Source organism: Podarcis melisellensis, assembly GCF_964234715.1.
Source record: "Podarcis melisellensis genome assembly, chromosome: 12".
NCBI lineage: Eukaryota > Metazoa > Chordata > Lepidosauria > Squamata > Lacertidae > Podarcis > Podarcis melisellensis.
The window spans coordinates 18,705,216-18,720,248 of NC_138544.1; the positions used below are offsets into that span (position 1 = coordinate 18,705,216).

Sequence of the window (15,033 nt, forward strand, 5' to 3'; positions counted from 1 at the left end):
AACGGCGTTTCTGTGTGCTGCTCTGGTTCGCTAGAAGCAGCTTAGACATGCTGGCCACATGACCCGGAAGCTGTACGCCAGCTCCATCGTCCAGTAAAGCGAAATGAGCGCCGCAACCTCAAAGTCGTTTGCGACTGGACCTGATGGGCAGGGGTTCCTTTACCTTAAGTTAGCAAAACTGTATAAGACAAGTACAAATACCTGCTGAAAATGTAATGCAGAAGAAGGTACCTTTTACCATATGTGATAGTTGTGTAAGCTAATAAAAGCATTCTGGGAAATGATATATAATGAATTGGGGGGAAAATGTTCAAAATAACTTTTGTAAAAAAACAAAAACAACCAGAACCTTTTTTATTAGGAACTGTAGGTACCGACATCCCAAAAAGCAGAAAAAACTTTTTATGTATGCGACAATAGCCGTACGGATGTTACTAGCCCAGGGATGGAAAGAAGACAAAGTCCCTACCAGAGAGGCATGGCAAACCAAGCTGATAGACTATGCCGAAATGGCAAAACTGACCGGCTCAGGAATCAAGAAGACAGAAACTTCAAGAAAGAATGAGAAAAAAATATAATTTATTTAGGAGACCACTATAAGCAGATGAAAACATTATCAGGATTCTAATAACACCTGTAATGTATCAAATATTATGGACAATATGGAGAGATTATGAAATAATATGCAGTTGAAAATGTCAACAATAGGACCCATGGAGGGGAGGGTGGGAAGTTTGGAGATTCAGAGAAATCTCTATATACAGATATATAGTTAGTATTCTAATAATTCTACACTTGTAAAATCAAATAAAAAATGATTTCAAAAAACAAAACAAAACAACAACAAATTACTGAAAGAGAGCTGGTGTCTTGGGTGCCATTAAGATCTGCAATCCTGAGCACATTACTTCAATGTAAGCCCTATTAGGCTTCAGACTTGCTTCCAAGTAAACATTATGTTTAAAATTAGGAAGTGTGGATTAGTTAATTGACCTGTTCAGAGCCTTGAGTGTGTCCCATTACAACCGTGCTTTGCACTCTGAGCCTCTTGAAAAAATAATCCTAAGGAAGGAATGAACATAAGAGTCACCATCCAGGGGTCCTGACATGACATTAACAGCTGTGTCCCAGGCAGAAACTCAACAGGTGGGTGGAGATGAGTCTGGGGAAATATTTCACTTTTTGAATTTGTTTGCTAAGAACCTTTTGTTAGGAGAAGAAGGAAGAAAAGAATGGCTTCTGAACTTAGTAATACAGTGAAACCTCATGTTCCGTACCGTCCTTCTTGCAAATGCTTCGGGTTACAAGCTCCGCTAACCCGGAAGTAGATGCTCCCAGTTGCGAACTTTGCCCCGCGATGTGAGCAGAAGTCGTAGCGGCAGTGGGAGGCACCAATAGCAAAAGCACGCCTCATGTTAAGAACGGTTTCAGCTTAAGAACGGACCTCTGGAACGAATTAAGTTTGTAACCGGAGGTACGAATTAAGTTCGTAACCAGAGGTACCACTGTACTCAGGTTGAACTAAAATGAACTGTGGCATTGGGTAATGTGGAATGCTTGTAGCTGCCATCACCTTTACTGCTGTGTCTCAGACATTAGTACTATATGGCACATAATAAGAATCCATTTTCCTAACACTAGATAGGCAGGTGCTTTGGACCAGTGGTTCTCAATTAGCTAAGTACTGCGGACCTCCTGTCTTTCAAAAGCCAAGCCATGGATCCCCTACTTTTTGGGGGGCGGGGGACGATACCTCTATGGTAGTTTTTGTTATGTGAATGGTGCCCCAGACCCCCTGGTTGGATTATGCAGACTTCCTGGTATCCATGGACCACCAACTGGGAACCACTGCTTTAGACAGTTCACAGGCAGGGCATGATGGCGGCATTATTATGGAAACCTGAACTGAGTTGAATATGGTCTGCACAAGTTATTGGGTTTGAAATAGCAATTAAGGCTTCCCAGCAGATATATGATTTCAGATTATATTCCCAAAGATGGGACAGGTCAGCCATGGCATGTTCCTTCTCTCCAACACCCTTAGGTGCAACCTGAAACCTGCAGAGCCTCATGTACTAGGCATGCCTACAACACTGAAAGTGGACTGGGACTAGATGCAGACTTCATGGCTTCAACATCAGCCAATATATGTATTTTTCTCTTCTCCCCACCCACCTTGCTTTGCATTGTGGAGAACTCAAAAGCTTGCACACTGCTTGGTGTCATTTTGGTTGACCTACTTAATATGTCGCTCTACTGTAGATTTTGGAAGTTCACTATTTTTGTTTACGGTGGTGGTTTGTCGTGATTTGATCTTGTAGCATTCCTCACACTACTTGCTTAGTTTTCCTCCTAGAACAGCTTGGTGGTCTACATAACACACACATAGAGAGAGAGTCATTGAGGCAGTTTAAAGACTAATAGATTAATTACCGCATTAGCTTTCATGGACTAGAGTTCACTTTACCCAGTGTATGGTATCTGAGGTATCAGGATTCAGTGAATATTTTAATAAAAAGGCAAAGCCATTGTGTACAGGACTGGATCTGCAAAAGTCTGCAGACTGCCTCCAGCCAGATTTCTGTGGCTAATAGTGGTTCTGGATTACACCCTAAATCTGGGTCAGTTTAGAGCATCCAAAAAAGAGTTAGCCAGCTTCCTGTCCCGATTCTCCATTATGGGTGTGTAAATTCCATAAAATGGGTTAGGATTTCCCTAGCCCTCAGGACAAAAAAAATCCGTGGAGGAACTTGGCAGTCAAGGTTGCATTACAGAGGGCTATTTCTAGTTCAAATGAATGTCAGGTTAAATACCCCACCCCCGTTGCACCTTTGTCAAACAAGCATGAGGAGGATGCTAGCTAAAGAAAAATGAGTTTAACCAAAATGCAGGCAAAAAGGAAAGGAACACATGACGCAGTTAGACTAATCGCTCTGCTTCATAAACAGCGAAAGGAGATACGAACTAAGTTTAAAAGGTGAGCGTAGAAACCAGAAACGCCGAGTGCTTCCTGACTTGGCTTGCTTTTGCCTCTCTCCAAGGTGCTGATTGACCGAGCATTGTAAGCAAACCATTCTGTTCCCTCCTTGTGACTTTGGTTATAAATTTATGACTACCAGCCGCTTCAACTGCGACTGGGTCTAAGGAAATTTCATCCCAGCAGTTCAACCCACAACGGAGTGCGCCGGAAAATGCAGCTTTTAAATGTAACGTCAAGTGTTTATACAGTAGTTGAAAGTAGCTTCTGCTGGAATATATGGGGCGGTTCGCCTATAGATCGGGCTGCAAAGAGCGAGTAGGTTACAAACAGATGCTAATGACCTTCTCATTCTAACAGCTATGTATTATTGCTTCACTGACCGTTAGTTTTGAGTTCTGAACAAATTTGCTGTAAATCCCGGGTGGAGACTCTAGACTGTAGGAGCAGGTTTATGGCTTTAGAGTCCGGAAAGAAAGAAACCAGAATAACATTGCCTTTTATTTTAATGTGTACTTTTTAAACTATGTAACTCCTAATAACTGGAAATTTTAACAAGTGAAGTGAATGTACGTTTGTAGTAGCTACAAGCTGGGAAGAAGTTGAGCGATAAATCCAATGATATCGTCTGAAATTATTTCCTGTGCTGCCCAGTCTTATACATGTTTTCTCCAAAGTAAGTCCCCCTTTAACACCCAGATGAGACTGTTTAAGAATGCAGCCTTCATCTTGAGCTTTTTTCAACATAGTCCCAAAGGGCATCGCTTTCAGTCGGAGAAGTATCTGATTTGGCAACTAAAGTCAGCGCCAGAGAAAACAGCAAGACAAAACTTCTGTTCCTTATTCATCGCCCCCATCCAAAACATTGTCTCCTGCTATTTGTTGGTTGGAAGGACAGAGTATGTACTGCTTTTGAAGAAATCGGTGCACATATATTTAAGAACAACCAACAATCGTGTGTTACAAGCCAAATGTTGTGGCTTAAAGGAAAAGAGACAAATTCTCTGCAGACCAGATAAGCTGCTTTCGCAGTGAAAGGAGGAATTACCGTAAATTCAAGGGCTTACTTGAGAGTAAATTCCACGGCAGTCCGTAGAAATCGTTTCTATCTAAGCTTGGTTAGGATCCGTCTGTAATCAATATTTTATAAAACGGAACGGGGAAGGAACTTCTTTTGCTATTATTTTGTATTTATCAACGCTAAGGTATTTTTTCAAAGTTTAGCAATTGCGATGTTAAAATTTCAGGCATTAAAGAAATGTAAGCATGTTTGAAGATGAGCAAAGGGTAGCTTTTGAAGTCTCTTTGAAAACTGATTTAAAAAAAGAAAGAACTAAGATAAAACGTTTATTCCCTTCTGTCAGAAACCGAGGGGATTAAACCTGTTGATACGAATATCGGTAGGTCTTCAGACCAACAGGTTTAATCTCTTCCTATGCAAATGAAATATTTTATAGCAACTTGCATCGGCCTAATATCCGCAAAGCGCTGATGCCCGGACGCCTAATATGCCCTGGTTTGCAACAAATAAAGACTTGGGGAAGAGAGAAAGGAACTGCAAATTCGAAGTGGGATTTTGTTGTTGTTGCTCTCCGTACTGGAGCTCCTCGTTCCTGTCCCTGTTTCCATTTGCAAATATCAACGGAATGAAACGAGAGACTCAGCTAGAAGCAGTTTCAAGAATAGGCCGCCGGACCAGCTCGGCAGCTCCACCTCTTGCTCTGCCACCGTCCCTTCGCATCTTTCTCAAATGCAATGTTTGTGCCCCTCTAGATGCCTTTGTGCAGGAGAGGTGTTTGTTTTGTGTGTTGTTGTTTTAGGTGATAGTGTACCACGCTGAATAGTTTGGAAGCATCTCCCCCCAAACCGCCCCATCCCGGGTCCTCTCTAAGATCCCGGAAACTCAGGAGCCGGTTCCACGGGTCTTTCTCTTGCGCAAGCCTCGCTGAGACCAGCACTGCGCAAGAGAAGCGCGAGCCTCGCTTGCCCGCCTGAGCCTGCTTCTCCCCCGCTTGGGCTCTGAAGCTGATCAGGCTCAGCTGAATCTCCAGCGAAATCTGGAAAGCTTTCCTCGCTTTTTTCTTGTTCATATGGGACGGACCATTCGCCTCCCTTCTTGCTTGCTGTCCTGAACGAAACCGAAGCAGCAGACGATCCAGATCCAGATCAGATTCCATTCTTGCGCGTAGTTTCTTAAGGGAAAGCGCTTTCGCGGGGAAGGAACTTGAAAGAAGCGAGTTATGTTAGCCGTCCGATTCGCTCGGGCCTAGAAAGGAGTCGTCGGGCTGCTGTGGAATATCTGTGCATCGCCGCCCTGCTTCCTTCAGACGAGGGAAGAAGCCAGATCTGTTTGTTTGTTTTCAGCAGCAGCCAATTGCCTTGGCAAACCCTTTCCCCTTCCCCGGTCCTCTCTCCTCTCCCCCCTCCCGGGCTTCGCTTTCTTCCTCTCTCTCCCTCCCCCTTTCAAAGCGAGGGCGAAGAAGAAGGAGACGAGGCTGTTCTGAAGCGAGAGCGCGACTCGTCCTTTCCCTCCCCCGCCTGGTTTAAAGGAAATCCCGGCGAAGGTGTGAAGTGCTCGGCAGGTCTTGCACAAACACATCCCGACGCAACTGCCGCGGCGTATAAAGCGGGGAAGGGGGGCGGGCGCGACGGCTTCGACGCGGGGAGAAGGGAAGAGGCCGGACTCGGCCCCAGACGCCTTAATGGGGCCCGTCGCCTTTTCGAGGGGAGGTGTGGAATGGGCCCCGCCGCCTCAGCTGACAGGGCTGAGGGGAGCCTTCCGTCGCTGCTGCTGCTCTGAGGGAGTTTTCCGAGGCCGGCCAGCCCGGGAAGGCGAGACCCCCCTCGTGGACGAGGGAAATGGCCGCTTAGGACGCAGACGGCCCTGCTGAGCTCTGAGGCGTCGGCTCCCTTTTCATCTCTTCCCCTCAGAAAGTTGACTTGTGGCCTTCAAAGGACGTCGCCCACCAAAAACCAGGCCTCGCTTTTACATTTTAAGGGAAGCTTTAATCGTAGTTTTTTTGGTTAACCCACGTCAAGTAGGGGCTACTCTAAATACCCAGCAGCTTCTCCCCACACCCCGCCTCATAAAGTCCGTGTAAAGTTTCATGTAAAGAATTGAGGGGGCTGGTGTGTGGGATCTTTTAAAAATTATTTTAAAAAGCACTTAAGAGTCGCAGGTGACTTGTTCCAATTAGTAGCTGTCTAATTAAATTAGTGTCACCGAGACCAGCCAATAGGTGGGCGAGGGAAGGAGAGGTTCGCCGGCGAATGGAGCCGCCTCCAAGCCCCTCCCCGGCTGCGGGAGAGGAGCGCGCGCGCGCGCCTATAAAAACGCTCCCCGGCTTGGTCAATCGCAGTCAATTGTGTGGCATTTAAAGGCGGGAAGGTCAGGTGGGCGGGGGCGGCTGCTTCTTGTTGTAAATGAGGCTACCACAGAAGGCGGCCCAAGCCCTTGTTCGGTGCCTTTGAGGGGAACCAAGGACGTTGTTGTGTCGCCGGCTGAGGCGAAGTGAGCGCCTACTTTTGCGCTTCCCGGCAGAGCCGCTCTCTCGGAGTTGTGAGGGGACTTCTGGGGGCGGGTGGCGAGCGGGGCGGCTCACCTGAAGCGATGCAGCTGGGCGAGCAGCTCTTGGGCAGCCCGGCCAACCTGCCCGGCGCCCCCTTCTACCCGCTGGAGAGCGCGGGCGGCCGCGGCGGCGGCAGCTCCACGCGCCACCTCAGCTCGGGGTCTCCGCCGCGCCTGGACTTGGACAAGGGCGCGAAGAAGTTTGGCGGCGCCTCGGGGCCTCCGGCGGCCGGCCTGCTGGGCGAGGCCGAGGCGGCGGCCGACACGCCTCCCTTCGTCGCTGGCGCCGCCGGCCAGGTTCCCGCCAAAGCGGCCTCGGGGGCCGACGGCGGGCGCAAAGGCTCGCCTTGCCCGGCGGAGGAAGAGCCTCTGCCTCCGGCTCCGGCGCCGGCGCGCTACACTCTGGACGGCCTGAGCCCCGAGCGCTACTACCTGCAGTCGCCCGGCCCGCAGGGCGGCGGCGGCGAGCTGGGCGGCCCGTGCGCCCTGTTCCCTTACGCCGGGGCGGCGGGCGGCGCGCAGCCGGGCTCCATGTACCCGGCGGCGGGCGGCGCGCGCTACCCCTACGGCTCGGTCCTGTCTCCGCCGGGGGGCTTTCCCAGCGCGGCAGGCAGGACGCCCTTCGCGGCGGCGGGCGGCGCCTACCAGTACGGCCAGGGGGCGCCTCCGGGCAGCCTCTACAGCCCCTACCCGGCGGCGGGCTCGTGCGGCGGGCTGGGCGCGCTGGCGATGCCCGGCGGGGCGGGCGCGCTCCGAGCCCAAGTCTTCCTGTGCAACCGGCCGCTCTGGCTCAAGTTCCACCGGCACCAGACCGAGATGATCATCACCAAGCAGGGCAGGTAACGCCGCTGCTTGTCTCTTTCCTGGGGGGTGGGGGGTGGGGGGACTGCGGGATCTTGGGGCAGATCGGATTTGCGAGGAAATGGCGCAGAGTTAATCCGTTTGGGAGAGCGGGTGGAGGAGCTTTCGGCGCGGGATCTCATCAAATTAAGAAAGAGCTGGGAAAACTCGGTTTAGTCTTGAGGGATCCGGGGCGGAATTGGTTTGCATTTGCTCTCTGCATTGGCGTGCCTGTCATCAGGTGTGTCCCAGCTTTCCCCGGATTGTCAACAGTTGTTCTCTCCCCCGCCTCAAAGTTTTCCCTGTGCACATTAACCCGAGAGTAATCGCCACTGGACACAGGGGGGCTTAAATAGGAAACTTAACATGCTCAGGTTTGCGCTCTGAAACTCATTTTTTTTCCAGTTCATGTACTTAAAAGTATATGGGGGGGAGCAGGAATTCGATTTAAAAGAAATAAAAAAACTATTTTATTTTTTTAAAGAAGAAATTTCTTAAATCGAGCTATGTAGTGCCGGTGTTTTTAAGCATCAGAAAACCGGACTTGCTTTTGCTTGGAAATAAAATCCGATCGTAATAAGGTTCTTTTTCGTTGGTTTACGATCGGGACGTTAAACTGGGGGAGGAAGGCGACGCCCTGGATTTATGGCACTAGCGAGGCCAACCAAATTTCGGGATTTGAGGGATTGGGGATACCGGAGTGCAATTATAACAAATGACTGGTCGATCGAAACCTTCCCCGCCGAAATCACCCTTGTGCTTGATTCGAAGTAGGGCAGACATACTTGTAGGGTTTCTTTCTATCTCCCCCCCCCCGCCATTTAAATATATTTGGTTTCTTGTGTTCCCTAAACCGGCACTATCAGTCCATCATAATTGTTGATTGAGATAAAAGAATTGGGGACGGGGTGGGAAACAGAATGTGCCATTACTTTCTGTCCGAAGAGCCTGGGAATTCTGTGTGTGTGATATATAAATTATAACCCAGGGCAAGCGAGGGTTTGAAACTATTGCAGCCTTCGGATCATGGTATATTTGGAATGGGATTGGTGGTGTCCCTCTTTCTTCGAGGTGCTGCAATTGAAAGGCTGCCCTCTCCGATCTCTCCTTCCGAGGCCGTCGCTCTGGATGTTCGCAGAAGAGCGAGACTTGGAGCCAAAGCCTCTCGTGGCGGCTCTCTCTAAATATAAACCCCGCGAGGGGAGCCGCCATCTGCCTCCCGCTCTCGGTCCAGGCGCTAGCCGAGGCTAGAGCGCGCTGCCAAAGAGCATCGGCGGGGGCTCCTGGCTCAGGGATGCAGGCGGCCTCGATTCCCTTTTTCTAAATGCGCGCCTTCCCCCCTTCCTTTCTCTTTCCAATACCAGGCGGATGTTCCCCTTCCTGAGCTTCAACATCACCGGCCTCAACCCTACCGCCCACTACAACGTCTTCGTGGAAGTGATCTTGGCGGATCCCAACCACTGGCGCTTCCAAGGGGGAAAGTGGGTGACGTGTGGCAAAGCCGATAACAACATGCAAGGTAAGCGATTGGGGAACGGGCAGGCAAGGAGACTTTTCCCTCTTGCCTTCAGCTTCCTTCCATGCCTTCATTGCTTCATCCAGAATCCAGATGCAAAGCTCTTTATAGACAAGGAAGGCAAGGAAATTAATTGCCTTGTCATACAGCCTTTTGAAATGTGACTTCTGAATCTAAAGGAGATGAATCCTCTCCAGAAAGTGACTTTGTGCTTTTTAAAAAAGGGGGGTTTGGAAGACTCCTTTACTCCAGCTTGCTCAGAAATTAAAGGAAGGCTCAGCATTTTCCCTTCTTTCCCCCTTTCATGCTCATGGTTTAATTACAGATCCTGCAGACTCTCTGCCACTGAAAGTGAATGGCTGCAACCCAGCATCCTATTAGATGTGCATTCTTGTGTGCAAGTATTTCCTTTGTCGTGGCACACAAGAGAAGAGTGCATTTCATCTTGGTGTTATGTCTGATTTGGGGAAATGTCTAATTCATACAAGTACATGCAGGAGAGATGAAATGCACCTTTCCCTGACTCTCATCTTCTTTCCATCTTACAGGTAACAAGGTTTATGTTCATCCTGAATCTCCCAACACTGGAGCCCACTGGATGCGACAAGAGATCTCTTTTGGAAAACTAAAACTAACTAATAACAAAGGGGCCAATAATAATAATACTCAGGTAAAACAACACACTTAAATTTGGTTTGCTTAGTTGATCTGTGGTTCCTGGAACCTGAAGGAGGATTCAGTAGGTTTTTGAAACAGGTCTCCAGTAAATTCTGAATTTGCTGGAGTCATCTCGACAGTACATCTTGTCCCCTTTTTAAAGTTATAAATTGGCATGTGGACATGGGAATTAGTGTCGTATTAAAGGCTTGCAAAATTTGAAAGTCTCCTTCCCTATGTCAGGTGGATTTTTTTAAAAGTATTGTGCACTAACTCAGTGTTCATCTTTTCCAGATGATAGTACTTCAATCTCTGCATAAATATCAGCCTCGTCTCCACATTGTGGAAGTGACAGAAGATGGTGTTGAGGACATGAATGACTCCTCTAAGACACAGACATTTAACTTCCCTGAAACGCAATTCATTGCTGTGACTGCATATCAGAACACTGATGTAAGGATAAAATATGCTTGGTATGCTAAATAGCTTTTATCTGGGGTCCGCTATGATACCTTTCATAAATTAAGAGGTAAAATAGGAACACAAAGAGAGTGATAAATGGAGCTTTAAATACTTTTGTTAACTGGAAGCAAGGGGTGGTATTCAACTGAGTTTTACTCCAAGTAAACCCATTGAAATTAATGGACCTAGTTTAGTTGTGTTCATTTCAGGGGGTATACTCAGAGTAAAACATAGTTGAATACCACTCAAGCAGCAATACATCTATCTGTTTTGCCACTGCTGTAAATATAGTTGTTAACTTGATTTCCTAAAGAAATATACAAAAGCTTTCTAAATAAGTGCCTCTCCTTTTGCATGAACAAAGGAAATTATCGTCGTCTTTTTACAGATTTTAAGATATCTAAGTGGACACCACTATTTTGTCTTTACTTTTCAGATCACACAGCTTAAAATTGACCATAATCCTTTTGCAAAAGGCTTTCGGGACAACTATGATTCGTAAGTAGTATTCTCATCTCTATGTGGTACAAATAATTCTATTCTATAAAAGTGCAGATTTTTAAAAATTATATTAATTTAAGAGCTTTTGTATTGGTAGCTAGCAACAATCTTCAAAGTGTCTTACTTGAGAGCGATGGAACTTTCTTCTAAGCAAAACTAGTCTCCCATCTAGGTGAAAATGAATGTTAGATTGCAAGCTATTTCAGCTCTTCACTTACCTAAATTGTAGCAGAGGCAGCTGACTGGGTTTGCAGAAAGTAAAAGTAGCACAAAATTTTATTCTGGAATAAGGTCTAAATTTGCACATACACCACTGCGAATAAATAAATAAATATTCATTTGTGTTTTTTAAATTTTCCTCACTTAACTAGACTTTTTATATTGCGTTTCAAAGTGAACTTAACTGGGAGAATTTGCAGAAAGTATACATTAAAATGGACTTTTATATTTGTTGTCTTTAATATTGACTATATAATAAATGGCCAGTCCAGCATGATCTCCTTGGGGCTGAGCCATCCCTCCTTGCATGCTAATGCCAACATCCTAAATGGTAAAGAACAATATCTTAGGCGTTTTTCTCTTGTGTTTGTAGCATGTACACAGCTTCAGAAAATGACAGATTAACTCCATCTCCCACGGATTCTCCTAGATCCCACCAGATTGTCCCAGGAGCCCGGTACAGCGTGCAACCCTTCTTCCAGGAACAATTTGTCAACAACCTGCCACCGACTAGATTTTATAACGGGGAAAGAACTGTGCCTCAGACAAACGGGCTCCTCTCGCCTCAGCAGAACGAAGAGGTGGCCAATCCTCCGCAGAGATGGTTTGTCACTCCAGTCCAGCAGTCTGGGGCCAACAAACTGGACATGAACTCTTACGAAACAGACTACTCTCCTAGTACCTTACTTCCTTATGGGATCAAGTCCCTCCCCCTGCAGACATCCCATGCCTTGGGCTATTACCCTGACCCTACGTTCTCCTCCATGGCTGGATGGGGGAGCAGAGGCTCTTACCAGAGGAAAATGTCTGCTGGCTTACCTTGGGCCTCCAGGACAAGCCCCCCTGGTTTCTCCGAAGACCTGCTTTCTAAGGAGAAAGTGAAAGAAGAAATGGGGTCGTCCTGGATCGAGACGCCGCCATCCATAAAATCTCTAGATTCAAACGATTCTGGAGTCTACACTGGCGCTTGCAAAAGGCGGCGACTCTCCCCAAGCACATCCAGCAACGAAAACTCCCCAACGATGAAGTGTGAGGACATTAATGCTGAGGACTATGGCAAAGACACTTCCAAAGGCATGGGCTACTATGCTTTCTATACCAGTTCTTAAGCCCTAGCCTCTGTGTTAGAACTTGACTTGGCTATAATTTTTCAGTGGTGTTGCGGAGGTCTTTTGCAAAAATGTTGCCAAAGGAACTCTTTACCTTCCCACCTTTTTGAAAAAAAAAAATGTTCTTGTGCAATTCCATAGAAGGTGCCAAAGCTTTTTGACTGACTTCTGCAGGTAAAAAAGGGAAGAAACTGGGTAGCACTCCAAAATGACTTGGCCTCTTTACCCCCCCACCCCCTCCTGCTCCCCACCCCCAGCTAAGGAGACAGTGAGGAAGAATCTCTAAGCATCATTCTGATTTTAAGTGTGGCTTTCAGAAAGGGCCAGGAAAGGAGGGGGTAATAAAGCAAAGGTTGTACAATCTGGCCAGTGCGTAAGTGCTGTGCACTAACAATCAGTTTGAGGGAAGAGTTAGGTGCTTATTCAACAAATTACTATCCTATTGGATCTATTGTTGTAGCTGAATAGTGGAAATATTCAAAGTGGAGGCTTTATCAATAGAATATTTCTTCATGATGTGTGCAAAAACCAAACTTTTGGCTCAATGACTAAGCCTTGCTTTTTTCTGGGGAGATTTTAAATGGCTTGGCAGAAAGTTATGGCAGTGAAGGAATCCTACAAAGGTAGCAAAAACCCAGTATTAAATGTACAGCTCTGTGTTGTCTAGATATATTGTGGACTATGGCAAAACATTCTGTGTAGTTCTAGTCATGGCAGTGCAGTTGAGTGTCTGAAGCCGGTGCGTGTTGGGAGTTCTTTATTTAAAACAACTTCAAAGTGGATTCTGATGCTGAGAGTACATCAAAATATATATTTATTGGTAGGTGGTGAATGTATTTTTCAGCCGTTCTGAACTGAGTGTTGTAACTCCTTGCTCAATCTATAAATATTATGAGACAATGCCAAGGTGGCAAAAGACTTTAAAACAAAGCATTAGTTTTATTGCAGGGGTGGGGCGGGGAGGGTGAAGCTGAGACTTTTGTCTGTATATAATGATTTTTAATAAATGTGTTGCAATGATAGGTGCTGAATTCTGCAAAGGAGAATTGAGAGTCGGTGTGCCCTCTATCCCTTGTTAGTAATAAGTGTGCAGCAGGACCTTAGAAGCAAATTTAAAATAATAATAATTAAATGTAAAAATGTGGAAGTCTAAAGCTTCTTAAAAGGCCTCCTGTGCTCCAACCCAAAGTGGGAAATTAGTCCACTGAGGACCCAAAGCAAAACGCAGGAATCCAGATCTTCAGTGGCTCTGTACATGAGTGATGGCCTTCAATAATGGGGAAGGGGCTCTTTCAAAGTCGGGGGGGGGGGGAAGCCAAGAGCCCAGCCCCTCTTCTTAGCACCTGCAGGGCTAAGATGAAAGAGCTGCCCACTTTCTCCTGCTCCAGACACCAGTGCTGGGGAGTTTGGCAAGCTTCAAATTTACTTACCCAGATATTGTGCAGGTGGGTCTGTTGCCCAGTCCTGCCAGGTGGATATTTGCTGAAGCTGGTTGCCTCTCCCTAGCATCACTCAAAAAGAAAGACGTCTAGACTGGGATGGGAGCAAGGAAGAACAAGGTCTAAAACTCCTATTGCGCGTCAGATTAGTAATCTAGTCCTATGCAGGCTAACGCGTCTCTGTGGGGATTTTGTCTTCCGTCGGGTAAGCCCTTTCTTTATTCGCGTGCTTTAAATTCATTATGAATGTTTTACTTGAACTTTGCGCTCCAGGTCGACGCTCCATGAACTGGGAAGCGAGGCGTATTTTTGCCTTGGCCGTCCGGGAGCCGGTTGACAAGAAGCGTTCTGCACCTTCTCTTTCCCGAAAATACAGAGAGAGCTCCCTCTCCTCCAGCCGCGCGAAAGTGATCACGAACCGGGGCTTGGCGCTCAGCGGTGCCAAAACAAGCCCTTCTGCCGGGGAGTTTCCCTGCTAGGAAAGTGAAGCAATCGAGGGAGGAGGGAGCCGCTCCGATCCCTTTTTCTGGAGCTTTTGTTCCCATGTAAATCAAAGCGGCAGCTCTCCACCTTGCCTAGAGAGGGGCTGGTGCAACGGGAGCCCATCCTCGCGCGTTATGTATCCTCTCTCCTCTTGCCACCTGGAAAACCTGATGGAAACGCGCTGCTCCCAGTTTTAAAAACTGGGCTGTGCTCCGCGCATCTGCCGCTGGCAACTGGGCGGGGCCTCTTTTAATTTTCCCAATAACGGGGACGTTTAAATAACAAAAACTTTTGAAAGAGCCCGGCTTTAAAATGAAACAAATCTAAGCGCGACCTGTTCCACAGCGCTCTCGCTACGGAGCGCATTGATTTAAAAGGGGACTTTAGACGGCCCCGGTGAAATGTACATCCTTGGGTCAGAGAACTAGCTGGTCGTCTTGTCACTATGGATGGGGCGCGGGGCGGGAATGCGTAAGGCAAAGCTTCCAAACGTGGATCAAGTGCATTGCGATTGCTAGGTCATCTGATTGCCCCCCCCCCCCGCAAACGGAACCATGCAAGGTCGCCGGAACAGAATATGCAGGCAAAGAGCTGATAAAAGCTCCAGTCCTATTTGCCTGCCTCCTTCGATAGAAGTAGGCTTGGGAATCATTATAAAGCTGGCGTTGGTGGGGCGAGATTTTACTTGTGCCGCGCGGAGCTTTACAAACCTTAGCAACCTATTCTTTTTTCATGGGCGGCAAACGGGAAAGTGACCATTATGGACTGGGACTCCTTGGCCAAGGCATCGAGAAGCTGTGTCGGGTCGCTGCACCTCCGATTATAGGCAGCTTTTTAAGCCCACAGAGTCCTTACCCTTTGCCCATCTCCCTCCGCATGAAGAGTTCTGTGGGTGCCGAAGGCTTGCCACTTTCCACGATCCAACTGGTGGTCACCAAGCTACCCAGCGCCCCCATCATTTCCCAAGATCATGGTTCTGCCTTTCTGCCAAACCATTTCCCCCCCCCTGCCTGCCCCTCCTCTCTCTCCCTCTTCCCAAGGTCTCTTTCCCTCGTTTTCCGTTGTTCTGTAACTCCATCCTTCCCTTTCCGCTGCAGTGTTTTCGCGCAGCAGCCTGTATATTTTTGCACTGCACAGTTAACAAAAAGAAGAAGAAGAAAGGTGGTGGTTGGGGGTGGGGTTAGAGAAGGTAGAGGGGGGGGGGAGAGAGAAGGGAAAAAAACAACTTGCGAAAAGTCCTCACACTGTTTAATGGAAACATA

The 15,033-nt window shown here is 47.5% G+C and overlaps 1 protein-coding gene across 7 annotated transcripts in view; it reads left to right on the top strand.

Annotated features, from left to right (window-relative positions):
- EOMES (eomesodermin) overlaps nt 1–12,889 on the top strand; it is a 156,864-nt gene extending 143,975 nt beyond the window's left edge. For 6 of the 7 annotated variants that reach the window (XM_081883258.1, XM_081883256.1, XM_081883255.1 and 3 more), the window contains 5 exons: nt 8,750–8,904; nt 9,450–9,571; nt 9,853–10,011; nt 10,457–10,518; nt 11,114–12,889. In XM_081883258.1, coding sequence (XP_081739384.1) covers nt 8,754–8,904; nt 9,450–9,571; nt 9,853–10,011; nt 10,457–10,518; nt 11,114–11,849 — 1,230 coding nt within the window. In that variant the 5' untranslated portion in view covers nt 8,750–8,753 and the 3' untranslated portion in view covers nt 11,850–12,889. Of the gene's footprint in view, nt 1–6,314; nt 7,385–8,749; nt 8,905–9,449; nt 9,572–9,852; nt 10,012–10,456; nt 10,519–11,113 lie in introns of those variants that run through there. The other variant, XM_081883254.1, reaches the window with a different exon arrangement.
- The last annotated feature ends 2,144 nt before the right edge of the window (nt 12,890–15,033 follow it).